Genomic DNA, 18,343 nt, shown 5'->3' with positions numbered 1-18,343 from the left:
GTGTTTAACGCTGGTTGTTGCTGTTGAATCAGGTCAAAAGCCATTATCCCTCACTGATTCAGTGAATAAAATCTGCATCAGGAGGTGCACCTGAGGAAGGGCGAGTCAGGAATCAGGATCATTGGAGCTTGGAGACCATAGACATATACACTACTCACAAAAAGTTTGGGATATTTGGCTTTTGGGTGAAATTTATGGAAAATATAAAAAGTTCACGCTGCAGTGATATTATATCATGGAAGTAGGGCATTTAAGTAGAAGCATACACTGGTGATTTCCTCATCTCAAACAATTTCTTGAAACAAAAGCCAACAACAGTGGTGGATATACCACAACAAAAAATGTCAATGTCTCAATAACTTGTCATGTGCCCTTGAGCATCAATTACAGCTTGACAACGACGTCTCATGCTGTTCACAAGTCGACTTATTGTCTGCTGAGGCATGGCATCCCACTCTTCTTGAAGGGCGGCCCTCAGGACATTGAGGTTCTGGGGTACAGAGCTCCGAGCCTCTACACGGCGACTCAGCTGATCCCATAGGTTTTCTATGGGATTCAGGTCTGGAGAAAGTGCAGGCCACTCCATTTGAGGTACCCCAGTCTCCAGCAGCCGTTCCCTAATGACACGACCTCGATGAGCTGGAGCATCAAACACCTGATGTGAATTTTGCTGTTAAGCTCCTTGTTAGAGAACAGCAACTTGTGCAAAAAGTACTGAAACATTGAACAGTTGGACATGTGCATTCAAAAGTTTACAGAAGGTCACATTAAGTTCACCTGTAAAGGTTATAATGCATTTTAGGTTCATCCTGAAATTTCACCCGAAAGCCGAATATCCCTAACTTTTTGTGAGTAGTGTATGTTTGAGACAACTGAGACGAAGGCCAGCAAGACGATCCAACTGTCAACCAGCTGCTGTGCATGATGAGGCCTGTGGGGGGCGCCCGCTAACACGTGCAACGCGATAAAGCGGATGTTGTGAAAGTGAAAGAAGAAGAAGCTGCCATATTGCAGTGATACAGCGAGTTTACAGACCAAATCTTGAGAATACTCTGTAAGTTTCTGTGATCGTAGAAACGATGCTCTCAACGCAGGCTTTCGCAGACAACGGGAAGATGAAAGATTATCACTACACCGGGCCAGTGGAGCACCGCTTCTCGCCGTACGCTTTCAACGGAGGGTAAGGATGAGCCGCTGCTGCCGGTTAGCTAGCTCACCTTAACGTCAGCTAGCTTGGTACTAGATAATTTACCAATAATAACAGAGCTGCTCTGTTCTGTTTGTGAGGAGCCACCCTTTGTTTTTGAAATATACTCTGCTAATAATAATAAAAAAAAAAAAACGCTCAAACACTTCCACAGCAGAGCGTAAATACAGATGTTTTGTTTGTTTCGGTTTCCGCTCCTTTATGTTGAGTTAGCCTGCAGGGCTGCTGTTAGCCGCCTGCTAGCTAACTAATTAGCGGTTCAGAAACACACTTATTCTCTAACGTAACAGGATAAAGTACAGGGATGGGGGAGGAAATCGATTTACTTGGGATTTTTTAAGTGTTTTTATAGATTTTAAGTAAAGATGCTGGTATCAGGAAACTTCACAGCCTAAGTTGGCACGTCATGCCAGGATGTCCAGTAGGGGACTAAATATTGTTACAAGGTTAGGGTAAATTTCCATTTTCAGGTGGGTCCCTTGACCTCTGACCTCCAGATATCTTGAATGAAAACGGGTTCTCTGGGCAGCCACGGCTCTCCCCTCTGCAGACATGCCCACCTCATGCCAATCCCATGCAGTGGTTTTCATGTAGTAGCCTATAAATGTGTTTTCTGCATAGTGGGGCTTAAACAGTCTTGGAGTTGCATACATTGAGTTTGACTGTAAAGCTGAAACTCTTGAGGCCAATTTCATTCATGTGTGATGATGTTGGCCCTTCCATTGTGGCCATTTCATTGTTGTAAGGCCATTTTTTAAAAACTTGACATCACTGCGTAAAATGACCAATCATGACCTTTTGGTGAGTCACAGCTTCCTGAAACTTTACAACTACAAACTACAGGATAATTCATAAAACAAAAAAATGCAATTAAGCATAATATCGAATCGCAGTACTTTATCACAGTACTCACCGTATTGGCAACCAAATATCATGACAGTATTGATTTGGGAGATGTGCCTATCTTTTCAGCCCTAATAAAATGTGAGCCCCTCTGTTGCTTTTCAGGACTGTACTAGCTGTTGCTGGGGAAGACTTCGCCATCGTAGCCTCAGACACCCGTCTCAGCGAAGGCTACTCGATCCACAGCCGTGACTCCCCAAAATGCTACAAGCTGTAAGTGGTGCACCGTTATCCTCCTTCACAGACTGAAGGTTGTCACTTATGACGGAGAGTAATGTCTATATTTCATGTTCTCACATTAACATGGAACTGTTTGGTTTAAAAGCACTTACTAAATGAGTGCCAACAGTGTGTTCTAGTTTCATGTTGTGCAAAATAATTTTACCAACATATGTAGTTCTTCACACAGTACTCATGGTATGACACCTAATGATGTATTTTGTTTATTAAATATACTTCATTAAGTCTTGCTTGGTTTATTGTACTCTGACTAAAGTGATATAAAAAAAAACACTTTACTGCTGCAGATTTTAAGTCTACATATTTATTTAAGAAGTAAAAGTGTGGAAGAGGATCATCATTCATGTGGTCCAAGTGGTGGATCATTAGATACAATCAGAATCCTTATTTTTCCCCAAACAACTAAACCTTACATGTCCATTATATCTTCTTAATGTTAGTTTATTTGATCTTTAACTCTCGTCAATAATGTCCTCAGACTGCTCTCTCCATATGAGAATAACACACTTTGCCCTGCTCTATCGCTTCTCTGACATATAAAGTTTGTGTTGAAGCCAAAGTCATGGTCTCACCTAATGTTGCTGATGACATTTACATCTGCATAATATCTCAGCTCACTCCTCACTCCGGCTGCACCGTGTATCCATGAGTTACTGATGAGACTAGATATCATCTGGGATTTTGGACATCATCATACTGCAACAGTATAAGTGAAGTCTGCCCAGTTTTAAAGGCTGAATTACAGTGAAGTGATGTATTATTCTGAATTTATGAGACTGTTTTAGCTGTTTAGTTATCATATCCATATTACTAATGACTGTTTGTCAAAAACTGTGTGTCTACAGGACAGACACCACCGTCATTGGCTGCAGTGGTTTCCACGGCGACTGCCTGACTCTGACTAAAATCATTGATGCCAGACTAAAGGTGAGCTTCTCTGTCAGGCTTTTGCTTTCATTCTCTGTTTGTGTGATGCTCAAACTTCTGGAGGTGTTTTTTCTCCCGGCTGCATTTTGCTGACTCTGTCCTGCCTCTGCCTGCACCAGTAATGTCTGTCTGTCACTGCTGTGTCCAAGACATACTTTCTGTTAAGCTCGTGTTCACTTCTGATGTGTGTTATGCTGTGACTTTGGCTGGAGTTTGAATGTGTCGACACAGCTAATTTGATCACAGCACATCAAAGACAAAAATCCCTCACATGTTGCGTCTTCAGGGGTAATCTAAGTTTACTGATTTCTCTCTCGCTACATCTTCTTCCTATTGCACAAGCAGCCATCAGCACTGTAATAATGTCACATTTATGTATCAGTATGAAACTCCACCTCATAATGTTTTTATTTAATTGTTGTTACTTTTACTTTAAACTTAAAAAAAAAAAAATTATACATGCAATCAGTGTCACAGGTTTATGTTTTTCTTACTATCCAAAAGAAAGTGGACTAAATTTCCTGCCATAATGTCTCTCAGATGTACAAACACTCGAATAACAAGACGATGACCAGTGGAGCCGTAGCAGCCATGCTGTCCACCATCCTGTACAGCAGGAGGTTCTTCCCCTACTACGTCTACAACATCATTGGAGGACTCGATGAGGAGGGTGGGTACTCCCTCATTAACACAGCTGGTAGCAAGATTAGTAATGTGTTGTGCCGGGATCTCACTTTTTAAATTAATGCCTCACACTGTTCACACTGTTAAGAGAAATATCCTTACCATTTAAACTTGATGGGTTATTACTAAAATATGTATTGTACTGTATTGCATGACATAGTTTGTATTATTGTTGTACCTAAGCTGGAGCATGGTGTAGAGATTTGACTGTGACGATGTTGTAATGAGCATGCAATTTTTTTCTTGTAACATTTATTTTGCTTTTGTAATGTAGGCAGGGGAGCAGTGTATAGCTTTGACCCAGTGGGCTCCTACCAGAGAGACACCTACAAGGCGGGAGGATCAGCCAGTGCCATGCTGCAGCCACTACTAGATAACCAGGTAAATGCTAATGCACTAATGGTGTCCAGGCCAGCAGGTGTATATGCCCGTCTACGCACCACATTTCCTTACAGTTGAAAGTCATGTCTGCACCCTTTGTTTTCTTTTACCTGTCATGTCGGTATTTATCTCTGTGTGACAATTTTGTTCTCAGATTGGATTTAAGAACATGGAGGGTGTGCAGCACGTTCCTCTGACTCAGGAAAAGGCGACCCAGCTGGTAAAAGACGTCTTCATCTCAGCTGCAGAAAGAGACGTCTACACCGGAGACGCTCTCCGGCTCTGTATCGTCACCAAGGAGGGCATCAAAGAAGAGACAATCTCACTGAGGAAGGACTGAGGAGGGATAGACTAAACTCCCTTTTTCACTGCTTCCCCCTTTTCTTTCTATTTCCCCATTTCCTCCTGTTGGTTTTGCCTCTATGCACCAAGTCTTAGAATAGGAGTGTTTATCTGAGACCAGTTTTCAGCTCCCTCGCAAGTTTATTATCATGGGTATTTTTGTTGAGCAGAGGACACAATCTGTTCAGCTAGTGCCACCAAGCTGATAATCCAGCACCTTGCCATCCAAGGAAAGTCATCACAAAGTTGCCCAGAATGTTTATTGTACTCCCAATTTTGCTTGTGAGTGACGATGAATTCCCCTCTCTTTCTTTCCTTCTAGACTTGGTTGCATATGCGTGATGTATTTCAGAAAAGAGGTCATCTTTGTCTGAGCACTTGGGTTAATGTGGGCCTGTCATGGTCATGTGACCTAACCAGGTAATTCAGAACAGTACAGAACAGAATACATAAGAAACTGAATCTGAGTTGAATTCAATTTCTATGTACTCATCTTAATCTGTAGGAACCTTGAGCTGAAGGAACTTGAATAGGTTTTTAATTTGATTAAAATATTAATGCTACTCTTGACAGGTTAATCAGACACACCTCAAATACATAAACATTGGGGGAAAGAGTTTTTTTTCCCCCTTTTTTTTCTGAATTCCCCCCCGACCTCTCAGTCCCTCTGTCTCCGCCTCTGGACCCGGCCTTTGTTTGGAATTAAAATTTTCAAAAACGATATATACTTTGCTGTTCTTTTTATATTCTTATTAAAGAATAGAATAAAACAAGTTTGCTGAAGTTGTGCTTGTGTTTGTCGCAGTGTGTTGTATACAAGCTATCCCCCACACCCACACACACACACACACACCCCTACCCCCCTTCACACATTTGCAACAATTCATATCATCTCAGGCCACACAAACTGTGACAGATCAAATCACCAACCTTACCAGTTCAAGTTCATGTTTGTTTAAAGCCCAAAATCACTGTTGTCCACAAGTTTACAACAAAACCCCAGCTGAACAGGGAAAAATGGAAGAAATCCTAAGAAGGAGCAGAGAGGGAGGAGAGCCCCTCCTGACCAGACAGGCGTGCAGGAGGCATCGACCCAGTGAGCAAAATACCAACAATACAAAAAGAAAACGCAGTAACCGGCAATATGACAGCACTATCCCAGACACCTGAGCAGAGCTGTCCAATCCCAGCAGCGCCAGCCTGAACCTGAGGCAACAGCATCCCATAATGACAAAAAATACATATACCTGCATATTCTCTATTCAGTCAAGATCAGACCACTTATCTTACAGTAAATGGAATAATGACAAAATCACTTTTCTTGAAATTAAAGCCCAGCCCCCAACCTTCTTCAGCTGCTTCTCTGGGCATTTTCTGTTTTATAGTGCAAAAAAACTTATGATGAAAATGAAAGACTCTCTAGTATATGTGTGTGTGTGTGTGTGTGTGTGTGTGTGTGTGTGTGTGTGTGTGTGTGTGAATTTCTTGTCAAACGAGCTTCACTCCCACACCTTCCTTGTAGCTGAACAGTAACAACAAAGAGGAATGACAACACTATTAGATGTTCTGTCATAAATATTTTGTTACAGATTCTAGATGAAGTGTGACGACCACTGTTATGGTTACTGATGGGCATTTTATTTGCTTTATTTTATATGGTGTTTTCATGTTGTTATAATTTATGCATTTTCTACTTTCATCAACTCTTATTTACTTAGCTAACATATGAACTGAGCCAAGTTTGGGAGAAATGGTTCATGATTAAGTATAAAGGTTTAAACCTTTATACTTGATTATAAATTTATCAAACCAGCTATCTGAAAGCGAAATAAGGAGTAAGGAGTGTTAGAGTCTGAGCTGTTGTGCCCTGACATTACTGTGAGAGAGAATAGCTGATTTTTTATTTTTATTTTATTTATGAAAATTTAAAAATTCATGTACAGTAAATATTTGTACACCTTAGCTACCCAACATATCCCATGGAGAATCCAGTGGTTAAAAAAAATTTTAAAAAGAAAAGAAAAATCACAACTGCACTGTAATCGTAATCATAAGCAATCAGCTTCATGTTAATAAACCGCTGAGTGTGGATTGATCAGATGTTGTTTTGTCAGTTTTTCTGATAATATTCTGGTTTATGCTGTGATGTGTCACAGTACTGTATTACAGCTGCAGTGAGCAGGTTTCAGTAGAGGGGAAAATTAAAGTTTCATCTAATGACTTATGAAAAACTTTGTAAAACTGGGACGGGCACATTCACCGATAAAGATTTAATGTGTAACAAAATCCAATGGGAATATTCAAACTGAATAGTGAAACTCAGTTAATGACACACAAGCGGGCCCCCTGCTGGACTACAGAGTCTACCCGCCTTTCAGGTTAGGACACAGAGCCCAAAGCAGCACCTTCTGCCATGTCGTCTCTCCTCTTTTTCTATCAGGACACCTGACATGTGAAAAAGTTCAGAGAATTTCATGACAGACATTTCACCTGTGTTATTTCTTCAAGTTGCTCAAAGCAGTCAAATAGTTATGATGAATGAATTGTATCTAAAATGCTGCTGTGAAATTTTGATACGTCATCATTTCACATAACAGCAAAGCTTTGTTTTTGCCAAATCGGTATCAGGCTTGGTTCACCGTTTTTGGACGCACAGCATTTGAGCATTTTCATATGTCACAAAATTCAAGATAAGGTCTACATGCTTAAACTCCACTGTCCCTGCTTTAGGAGGAGGAAATAAAGACAACAATTACTGAATTATGTTTCTTTCTTTTAATAATTCAAACTTAAGTAGCAACTGCAACCAGTGTTATTTTGACACTTTACAAAAAGAAATCAAAGATGCTTACAAACAAAACAAACAACAGACACGGCGGGCAGCGTCCTCAGGCGTAGTACTGCAGGTTGGCTTTCTTCTTGGCCTGGACCTCCAGGATTCCCTCCATGTAATCCTCGTGGTTCAGCTCCGTGGCGCCGCGACGCAGTGCGATCATGCCGGCCTCCACGCACACAGCCTTGCACTGCGCTCCGTTGAAGTCGTCGGTGCAGCGGGCCAGCTCCTCGTAGTTCACGTCGGGACTGACGTTCATCTTGCGCGAGTGGATCTGCATGATGCGAGCTCGGGCCTCCTCGTTCGGCATGGGGAACTCGATCTTCCTGTCCAGACGGCCCGAGCGGAGCAGCGCCGGGTCCAGGATGTCCACTCTGTTGGTAGCAGCAATCACCTGGAAACACACACACATCAATGTAGTTAATGTAAGTAAGGAAACTGCAACTAACTTTCTCCACGGCAGAGGTAGTGGTTTTAGTGAATTTAAATTTACCCAATTCACCTCTCCATTTGAGGTTCATAGTTACTGGACATGTATTTGAGCGCATGTTTTCAATAAGGTCTTTGTTGTATTCTTGTTTCATTATGTATTGTTCTATGTGTTCATATTACATATTCTATACACTGTCTATTTTGAAATGGGCACATCTGCAAAAGACAACTTGCTCTGTCTCTGTACCTTTCCCCTGTAAAAACTTCACTTATATGGCACCTTTCATACAAACATGCAGCCCAAAGTGCTTCACGTTGCAAGATGAACAGAACACAAAAATAAACCAATTACAAAAAGGATAGAAATAAACATGAAAACCAATGAGTCAATTGTAAAACTAAGGCTATGACATTTCTCCAAAATAAAAGCCAGATTGCAAAAGGTAAAAAGGTTCCAGGTTTGAATCTGAGCATGAACAGAAACAGTCTGCACACTCAAGTTCTTGCTTCTTGTTGGATTTATTTTTAGCTCCATTTTTAAAACTTTTTTCCTGTCCTGCACCAAACAAACCTTAAGGACATGTGTGCTGTATTGTTTCCTTTTTATTTTGACCTGAAAGCATCCACTTTACACTGTTTGTATCCCACAGGCTCTTGGGTTATGTGTGTCCAGAGAAAGAAAGTCAGCAGTGGAAAACACTCTGCATGAAGAGCTGTAACTAGGTTCTTGTGTCAGTTTGAGAAACATGTCATGACATTGTGATGATGTCTGATGTTGAAACCGGTGGGAGCAGCATTACCTTGACCTGCACGTTGGGCTGAAAGCCATCGAGCTGGTTGAGGAGCTCCAGCATGGTCCTCTGCACCTCTCTGTCGCCTGCCTTCTCGCTGTCAAACCTTTTGGTGCCGATGGCGTCCAGCTCGTCTATGAAGATGATGGACGGGGCTTTCTCTTTGGCCAGGGCGAAGGCGTCTCTCACCAGCTTGGCACCGTCACCGATGAACATCTGGACCAGCTGGGGGCCGGCCAGCTTCAGGAAGGTGGCCTTGGTTTGGGCGGCACAGGCCCTGGCGAGCAGGGTCTTCCCGGTGCCCGGCGGCCCGTACATGAGCACCCCTTTCGGCGGCTGGATCCCCAGGTTCTCAAACTTCTCCTTGTGGTTCATGGGCAGCACGATGGCCTCCACCAGCTCCTGGATCTGCTTGTCCAGGCCTCCTATGTCGCTGTACTGCTCCGTGGGACGCTCATCCACCTCCATGGCCTTGACCCTGGAGTCGTACTCGGTGGGAAGGGTCTCCAGGATGAGGTAGGAGTCTTTGTTGACCCCCACCAGGTCGCCAGGCTTCAGCTTCTCGGCGTCCACCAGGCCGATCACGGGCAGGAAGTAGGTCTGTCTGGTGGAGGTTTTAATGACGGCGCACTTTCCTTTCCTCTGGGAGTCCAGGTCGATGTTGGCCCCGTCCTCCTCCTGGTCGTTTGGGTCGACGTCCAGCAGCTCGATGACATTGGACACCAGGTACGGCAGCGTTTTGTTCACTTTGATCTTCTCGGTGTTTTCCTTGATTTTGTCCTTCATGGCCTGCAGTTCGTGTGTGACCCGCAGCACCTCGCTCTTCATGATCTTGATCTCGCTGTCCAGCAGTCGGGTCCGCTGGACGATCTCCTCCGTGGACATTTTCAACACTTCTTCACCGATTCCATCCTCCACCTCGTCCCAAACTGATTTGTCACTCAGCGACGCCATCTTCGCTTCACTACTAAGCAGAAATTTCTTCTTCTCGTTGTTTTATTTGGTTGTTGGCGGAAAGCGGAACCACGCGGAGCGACACACTGCCACCTAGTGTGCGGAGTGTAAACTTAAACCTAACAAGAAAACTAAATGCTGGAATAATGTCCTTTTAATCCCCCAGAATACCCTAACCGAACACCATGTGACTCTTTTAAAATTATATCTCTTCACAGCCTTACTTCCTGTCACACATTCACACGATTTTGTATTTCTCATTGCTTTTTCGTATTTTATTATTATTATTATTTTTTTGTCTGTGTTCATTTCATTTTAGTGTCAGCTAGTCTCCAGGGTGGGTTTGCTCGTCTCAGCATAGTTTTTTATTATATCAAAATTTTTCGTTTTAGTTTAATTTTATTAGTTTTAGGGTTAGTTTTATTTTTATTTTTGTTTCATAACATGGAGAATATTTGTCTGGGCCAATATTTAAGAGGTTTAGAATTGGCCAAACTAACAAAGACAAAAACTAAAGACATTTCTGTGTTTTTTTTTTTTTGTTGTTGTTGTTGTTTTTTTTTTGTTTTGTTTTGTTTTGTTTTGTTTTGTTTTTTGTTTTGTTTTTTTATTTTTATTGTGGTTAACGGTAGTTTTGTCCGCACACATTACCGCTTTTTCGTATTGTTTTTTTTCTAAATTCTAGCTTAAATTTATTTTTATTTCAGTTAACTACATTTTTTACGTTTTTCACACCTAGTTTTAGTTTTTCGTGTGGTTTTATTTAACTATAATAATAAGTTCGGACTAGAGACGCACGTTGGCGCGGGTTAAATGACAGTTGACGCGCCGGAAGAGAAACATTCCGCTTCCGGTTGCAGTCCCGGTGAGCGCAAACACTGAGCGTGATGTGAGGGCTGCATCGTTTTGAAATCAGATTTAGCAGACTGCAGCAGGGACAGAGGCGGGGTGAGTAGACGCGGGGACACTCTGTGATGTACCGGCAAATGTCGAAACAAGTCACAAGTAAAAATGCACGACTTGTTGTTGACTCGGCTAATGACGCTGCCGTTAGCTCGGCTGCTAACCTCGGCTAACTCCTCCGGTTCATTTGAGGCTGTCCAGCGGCTCCGGCTAATCACCGAGGCGCTGAACCGTCCGCACACCACGGACACAAACTAATGAATGCATTTAGTGCTTTGAAACTTAAAAGTTTGGTGAACAAAAAGAAGCAGAATCAGCTGAAACGTAAAGCTAAAGCTGACTAGCAGGCTGTGGAGGTTTGTTGCTGGGCGCCGCAGCTGCAGCTAGCAACGTCTCACTTTGTTTTTTGTTTTTTTTGGGGGGGGGGGAGTCGGGTGTTTCTATGTTCTGTGCAGTTTGACTGATAAAATTAAACTTGACAAATCACCCCCACTATTGCCTTTGGTGTCAGTTTGACCCCATTCAATGTTTAACGCCACTAATTTATTTTTTTCCTCATTTAATGGGAATCATCATAAAGTGAACATAATAATGTTTTCAATGTACTGCACACATTTTGTACGCATCAGTGTTTCTTTGGTCTCAGCTTGACCCCAGCCTTTTTTTTTTTTTTAGCTGTAAAAAATATAAGATATATGGGGTGGGTGGGTGATGAGGTACATAAAGTACTGGATACATAAACTTGGGTAACAGTTTTCATTAAAATAATTTCCCAGGGGTTTAATATTACACAAAATGTAAATAAATGTTTGGTTAGCAAGAGCTTGAATGCTGTCCTGGTGCTGAGGGTCTGACAGGTCACTAACTAATCTGTGTCTCTTTGCAGGACTTGGTTTTCAAACACAAGGAGCCATAAGGAAGGAAACACTGCAGATTCCAGAAGCTGGTTGTTGATTTTTCTCCACACTGCAGACACTGGGCAACAACATTCAGACTGCAGTGTGACTTTACCGAGGTCGCGTCACTGCCATCCCCCCTCGGTGGCAGCTGAAGTTAAATAGAGGAAGGAGGAGCAGAGATGGACCAGAACAACAGCATACCGCCCTTCCAGGGCCTGGCCTCCCCGCAGGTAAATGTCAGCAAATTTAAAGCAACATTTAGCTCAGCTTTACATCTATTTATTTATTTATTTAAAGATTTAAAAAAGTTGTTGTTATGTGTAATCTGTTTCAAAATGGGCACTGATCCAGTCACTCTCATACAGATGGTCAGTGTGCAAGATGTTTGAATTACTGACAAGTTTAAATAGATATATGATAGGATCAGAATCAGAATTCCCGAGCAGAAATTTGGTTGGTGGTAGGTGTGACTATCAAAAAATCAATTTTCAAGAATGGTTTAGGTGGGTGTTGTGTGGGATGTTTGGTGTTACCTTCCTTAATTTTTTTGGTTTTCCAGACTCTTAGTGGGCTGTAGTAGGTCACTATAATAATGTGAATTCTTGATAGGGCCGGGCATTATATTGATATCTCAGTGATATTGTGATGTGAAACTAAAAGAGATATTGTCTGGGATTTCAGATATTTTAATGTCATGAAATGGCACAAGTGATGTCCTTTCTTGGTTTTAAAACCTGCATTACACTAAACAAATGCATTTTCTGAACATATTAGGCTGTTCTAGTTGTTTTATTGTTCGACTCTACCTGCTTGGTCATCACATCCACATTACTGATGATTATTGAGCAAAAGTATCTTGTGAGTAAAAATCTTAAGAAAGCACCTACAGTCATCCTTACAATATTGTCACAATATCAATAAAGGTATTTGGTCAGAGATATTGTGATAATTGATTTTGTCCATATCTCTCTGGTCTTTCCACCCTTGATCATTAATGGCTTTATTAGGTCATAGTGGTGGAACAGTATCATCCTCTTATTAAATTAACAGTGTAAAATTGTGCCCTAACTGGCCTTCACAGCAAGACCGTTGTCATTATAAAGTTAAAGATACAGCAGCCTTTGATCCACACGTAATTTCAAAGACAATCGTTTGCTGTAGCTACATACATTTACTGCTTTCACCTATGTCATTGTATAAATGTCATAGTAATGTAAAAGCTGAAATTGTGTGTTGACAAAAAGAATGAATTATGTTGGTTTTAAATGGATTAATTAAACCATCAATCATGCACATTTTCTGTCACAGTGCTACCACAGCACAAAGGAGCTGTGTGCTGTTTGACATTCAGACTGAAACAACAGCCGGAAATATTATTAATGACTTCCTGTTCATAAACAGTTAAATGCATGACAAGTCATTCGTATTACTTTTGAACTCACAACAAGAAGCACTTCAAGGTAAAATTGAACATTACTAGTCAAGTTATTGATGAGAAGCATTTCCCGTGACAGAAATACTGAAAAGAGGTTCTGGGTGCTGTAATGTTTTACCTAGGAAAGGAGCACTGCTGTCAAGACAGTTAAAAATTAAGCTTTCAGGTCAGGGTGCAAATGCCTGGCCTGAACTGTCTCCAGCAGTGTTGTGAGAAATTTGCAGGCCAGCTGAGCCCACAGCATTTTGACTGATATGCCAACTCTTTCGGTGGCTTGCCCGTACTGATGTATGCACATGTTTTTTGCACCTAAAAGTCTCCTTTGTTGTGGAATTAACATTTTATTATGCCTAGCGGTATGGCCCACTGGCAGATGCAGACATAAAATATGTTTTTCAAAATGTACAGATTTACTCAACAAAATAAGGAAAGCACTTAAACTTAAGTTATGTAAAACAATGCCATATTTGTTTTTATACAACATTGTCTTTCAAACAAAACTGTAAGATTCATCTTACAGAAATAGGTGTGGATGATACTCCTCCTGTCAACAGCCACAACCAGGGCAAATTTGACCAATTTTACATGTCGGCCTGTCATATTGGCCGAATTTTTCACTTGGGGCCAATACAGATATTTTAAAGCCCATATCAGCCGATATCAATGATGCAAAGTGACACAAAGTTCTGTACTCGAAGCTGTACGGTTTAGCTTTTTGAAACTGGAATTCAGCAGGTCTGAAAATCAACTTTAAACAATTTAAATGGATTTTAATTGTTTAATTATTATTGTTTAGGGTGTAGTAATACTTTAATTTTACAAGTTGGGTTGCTCTTTTCAGTATCTTGCAGCGTAGCTGTAGAAATGTAAACTGAAATGTGTTTTGATATATATTTCTGAATTTTGACAGAATATTGTGACACGATATCCTGTTCATATTATTTGCTACTAACATTTCTGTCAGATCACCAGTCAGTGCTTGTTGCCCCCTGCAGGGTGCCATGACCCCAGGCATGCCAATCTTCAGTCCCATGATGCCGTACGGCTCAGGCCTGACGCCCCAGCCAGTCCAAAACACCAACAGTTTGTCTATTCTGGAGGAACAACAGCGACAGCAGCAGCAACAGCAACAGCAGGCACAGCAGGCACAGCAGGCCAACACAGGTGAACTAGGACTGTTTTCCATTCGACGCCTTCCAAACTCTAGTCACAACCCTTACTTCTTTAATGAAACTCAGATTATAGTGATCATAACTAATCTAATGGGCTGCAAAGATGTGACCGCGAGAGATTCTTTGAAATGAAATGTCATATTTACACTTTAGCCTCATTTGGTAAATTGTCACACAGTAAGTGAGGAGGTAGGTGTACATTGTTTTGCTCAAAGATACCCTGACAGGACAAAATTATCGGTTTACCTCGTAGGCCTACTAAACATCAGGACAACATGGCAGCACAATTTTATTGCATTTCTGATATTGGTTGAACAAAGTGTTTTGCTCCATAAAGAAAGGGAAAACCCTGTTCTGCTCTTAGTTTAGGTTTGACTGTTCAGAGCAGCTGCTCAGTCTGAACACACTTACAGCTGAACACACTTTTATTTTGACGGCCTACCTGTCTGAACTGGAACAGAGTACTTTGATCTGTATGGACAATTTTGACTATACAATGGATAATAAAAAATATGTATGTGAAAAATATGTATTTGTAGTGATACAGTTTTTGCGCTGCAAGGGAAAAAACAGTTTTTGCTTTACTGTGTATAATAAAGATTCTTGTAGAGAGACAGCATATACTTCTTTAAAAACAAAATTAACAATATTTGGTATATGATAAAGGAGTTTGGATTCTCATTTTATGTTTCTGCATAAAAAAAGTGTTTCACCTTATTCTCTTGTAGTTATTATGAAAGTGTTTGTTGCACAGTGATGGATGTGAAAGATGACTCCCCGTGTATTCTGGGGAAATAATCTTAAATATTTATTATCTATATCAAGTGCCGTTACATTATCAGATGATATTAAAACAAATATAATTTGTTTAGCAGGACCAGGGACGTCCGGACAGACCCCTCAGCTCTTCCATTCCCAGACTGTAGGGGGCTCCACCACCACAGCACTCCCAGGGAGCACTTCACTGTACGCAACCCCGCTGACGCCCATGACCCCCATCACACCCGCCACGCCAGCCTCAGAGAGCTCTGGCATCGTGCCGCAACTACAGTAAGTCTCATATTATACTTTTCATGGCACTCTTGCTTTATAAACACTAATCAGCTGTTTTGGGCAGCCCTCACTAACACAACACAGGTGCATATGGCAGTGAATCGGTTAATCTTTGCCTCAAACATATCCCTCCGCCACAGAGAGATATCAATAATGGAGTAATCCGGTCGGGTCACATAACTGTGGTTACCTGTGTAGGCTTTGTTTTTTTTATGTGTCTGCTTGCTTTTTCATCTCTCCCCATCTTTTCTCTTTCTTTCAGGAACATAGTATCTACTGTGAACCTGGGCTGTAAGCTGGACCTCAAAACTATCGCTCTGAGAGCCAGGAATGCAGAGTACAACCCCAAGGTGAGACAAGCACAAAAAATAACAACTCTGCATAATGGCAAGCAGTGATTCCTCTTCTTCTTCTTCTTCTTCTTTTTTTAAAACCAGTTTTGGGTATTCTAGGATTTTGCAGACATAGCAGTTCCATTTATATCCAGTGCAGTTTTCTTAGTTGTTTCCCCCAGCACACAGACAGAAAGCCTAGATGGATGATGAGACAGTGGGCCCATGGACACAGACACCTCCTAAATATGGGCCCCTGGTCCAGTGCTCCATAGGACTGTGTGGTAGTGATCTATGGCTAAATGTGAATGCCAATTTATAATATCACAGTAAGACTTTGTGGTGTAAATGTCTTCATTAGAATAAGCATGGTAATAAACATTATCGTTATTGGACAGTATAGTGGCAAAAGATGAAAGAAGAGGAGAGAGGGGATTAATATGCAACAAAGGTTCCAGGATAAATTAAAACCCAGGATGTTGTTTCAACATGACATCTCATGTTATATTATCTGTAATAATGTCTCCCTGCCTGTCTCTCCTAGCGTTTTGCTGCGGTCATCATGAGAATACGAGAGCCCAGGACCACTGCTCTCATCTTCAGCTCTGGAAAGATGGTCTGCACTGGGGCCAAGAGGTCAGCACCCTGTCCATTAGAGATAAACTAACCTCAGGGTCTTAAAGACATGAATACAGTAACTTTTTAATTAACCTACAGCAGCCTGTAGCAGATATAGTGATTTGTAAACCTGTGAACTAACTATGGCCATCTCACAAAACTCTTTGCTCTATATTGACCATTGCCTTGACTCACATTTAAATAAACATTTAATTTGATCTTTTCTCCCTTGTTGCCTTTTTTAATCTCCTTTTTCCTCCTCAACACCTGCCAACTCTTCTTTGTTTTTTGTCCATCACCCACCTCTCTCCCTCCTCACCGCTCCTCTCTAGTGAGGAGCAGTCAAGGCTAGCTGCCAGAAAATACGCCCGGGTCGTGCAGAAGCTGGGTTTCCCTGCCAAGTTCCTGGACTTTAAGATTCAGAACATGGTGGGCAGCTGTGACGTCAAGTTCCCCATTCGGCTGGAGGGACTGGTCCTCACTCACCAACAGTTCAGCAGGTACCTTTTGTTTTTATTTCATATTCTGAGCAGCTTCAAGCCCCGTTCACACCAGTCGCTTTTCTCAAACAGACAGCAAAACATTTAAATCAAAGGACAAAGACTTCAGGCCACTGAGAGTATTCTGAGACGTAGGAGCCAGACCTGTAGTGTTTACATCAGCTGTGTTAAGGTAATGTGCTCTTTCTGTTTCAGCTATGAGCCTGAGCTGTTTCCAGGGCTGATTTACAGAATGATCAAACCCAGAATTGTCCTTCTCATTTTTGTCTCTGGGAAGGTTGTACTGACAGGTAAGCCTGGTTCTTCTCCACTGACACCTTAAGTTCACTGAGTTTTGCTTCTGGTTTCAGTCCTCAGTGTTTTTTGTATTTTCAAAAACTCTACATTTCAAAAATTGAGAAGAAATGGTTTGATTTCTTTTGGCACACATGCTTTTAACATTTTGTAGTATATTTGATGGATTTAATATACAGCTCCCTTGATTCATTATATCAATATGGCTCTTCCTCAGTAGCTCTCAAGTATTAATTGATATCCTGTGTCTGTCTGTGTTTTTTAATCCATCTTGTCATGTTTGTGTGTAGGTGCGAAGGTGAGAGGAGAGATCTACGAGGCATTTGAGAACATCTACCCCATCCTGAAAGGTTTCCGCAAGACAACGTAGACCCACCCTCTCCCTCTCCTTTAGTCACCGCCACCATCCTCTGTTTTTACTCTTATTTTTGTAAGTCACGTCAGAATTGAACCTATACTGTGACCTCTAAAAGTGGACTGCCATTGGGGGCTGTTATGTATGGATGGGATTAGTTGTCACCCCCCACCACACCCCAACATGCAACTTTCAGTTAATCTCCAAAGGAGGTCTTTTTCTTACAATTTCTCCCCAGCTTTTTTTTTTTTTTTTTTTTTTTTAAAGCCTATTTCTGTTGTCCGGTTTTTATATCCCTCGCTGTACATAGAAGACTGGAAGGACGTGGAGTTACTCCTGCTGATCAGATGAAATCCAGTATGACTTGGACTGGCTTTGTTTCATTTTAAGCAGTGTTTAATGGTTTTTATTACTATTGTTTTTATTAATTGTTCCCTCACTTTGTCTCTAGACTGTTGGGGCTTTCTGCCTCAGTTCTTTTTTATGTGTTAGAATCCAGTTCGAGTATTTACATCTTAACAGACTGATTTCTTTGGAAGACCTGGTTTCAGTTTCTGAGTTTTATCCTCATAAATAAATTAACTTGTACATTCATGTCAGTGGAATCTGGTTCATTTTATTTTGATTCCATTAAAGAGTAACTAAACACCTTGATTAGCCTTCAGTGCCATTTCTGTTTTGTGTGCAAACTCCATTACACAGAAGTAGAACTTGGATTATTATTTTGTAAGCAACTTAATCTGAATGTCAGTGCCATCAACTGCAGTCAGTCGTTTTTTGTGACATTTGCATGTGTGACTGAGTGGCCAAACGTAGTGACATTGGTTGAGTTAGTTTGTCTAAGCAGCACCAGGAGCAGACGGGCACAAGGCTCGATGTGGCTGTATCTACCTCAGTGCTTCATGATGGTCCTGTCTGTGTATGACTGCATTTGATTTCTTCTCTGACAGAGATTATCAGACCATGCAGTCATTTTTTTTTAAGTCTCCCACTGCTGTCAAGTGAGTGTTTTGTAGCTGCTCCGCCACTAGCTGTGCTCATCACAGACAGGCTGAGGTGCAACACAGAACGAGGGTTTCCTTCCATCT

At 41.4% G+C, this 18,343-nt stretch overlaps 3 protein-coding genes across 4 annotated transcripts; 2 read left to right on the top strand and 1 right to left on the bottom strand.

Annotated features, from left to right (window-relative positions):
* Positions 1 to 981: 981 nt before the first annotated feature.
* psmb1 (proteasome 20S subunit beta 1) lies at positions 982 to 5,472 on the top strand. The gene is made up of 6 exons (XM_030047428.1): positions 982 to 1,180; positions 2,216 to 2,323; positions 3,196 to 3,277; positions 3,818 to 3,947; positions 4,236 to 4,342; positions 4,497 to 5,472. The coding sequence occupies exons 1-6, from the start codon at positions 1,080 to 1,082 to the stop codon at positions 4,680 to 4,682; spliced, it is 714 nt and encodes a 237-aa protein (XP_029903288.1). The 5' UTR covers positions 982 to 1,079; the 3' UTR covers positions 4,683 to 5,472.
* Positions 5,473 to 7,440: 1,968 nt separating this feature from the next.
* On the bottom strand, positions 7,441 to 9,722 carry psmc3 (proteasome 26S subunit, ATPase 3). Its single transcript, XM_030047286.1, has 2 exons — positions 8,750 to 9,722; positions 7,441 to 7,911 (listed from the first exon to the last, which is right to left on the bottom strand). Exons 1-2 carry the CDS (start codon positions 9,692 to 9,694, stop codon positions 7,573 to 7,575), a joined length of 1,284 nt encoding a protein of 427 aa, XP_029903146.1. The 5' UTR covers positions 9,695 to 9,722; the 3' UTR covers positions 7,441 to 7,572.
* Positions 9,723 to 10,508: 786 nt separating this feature from the next.
* Positions 10,509 to 17,909, top strand: tbp (TATA box binding protein). 2 transcript variants are annotated; one of them, XM_030047368.1, is made up of 9 exons: positions 10,509 to 10,642; positions 11,484 to 11,726; positions 13,927 to 14,095; positions 14,979 to 15,153; positions 15,419 to 15,506; positions 16,033 to 16,124; positions 16,439 to 16,606; positions 16,802 to 16,896; positions 17,191 to 17,909. In XM_030047368.1, exons 2-9 carry the CDS (start codon positions 11,676 to 11,678, stop codon positions 17,268 to 17,270), a joined length of 918 nt encoding a protein of 305 aa, XP_029903228.1. In that variant the 5' UTR covers positions 10,509 to 10,642; positions 11,484 to 11,675; the 3' UTR covers positions 17,271 to 17,909. The 2 variants fall into 2 exon arrangements, with proteins under 2 accessions (XP_029903228.1, XP_029903221.1); XM_030047361.1 differs by having other exon boundaries at positions 14,976 to 15,153.
* The last annotated feature ends 434 nt before the right edge of the window (positions 17,910 to 18,343 follow it).

The sequence above is a fragment of the Myripristis murdjan genome, chromosome 3 (genome assembly GCF_902150065.1).
Source record: "Myripristis murdjan chromosome 3, fMyrMur1.1, whole genome shotgun sequence".
Lineage (NCBI taxonomy): Eukaryota > Metazoa > Chordata > Actinopteri > Holocentriformes > Holocentridae > Myripristis > Myripristis murdjan.
Note: the sequence above shows the minus strand (reverse complement) of the source record. Positions and strands in the feature narration are given on the sequence as shown.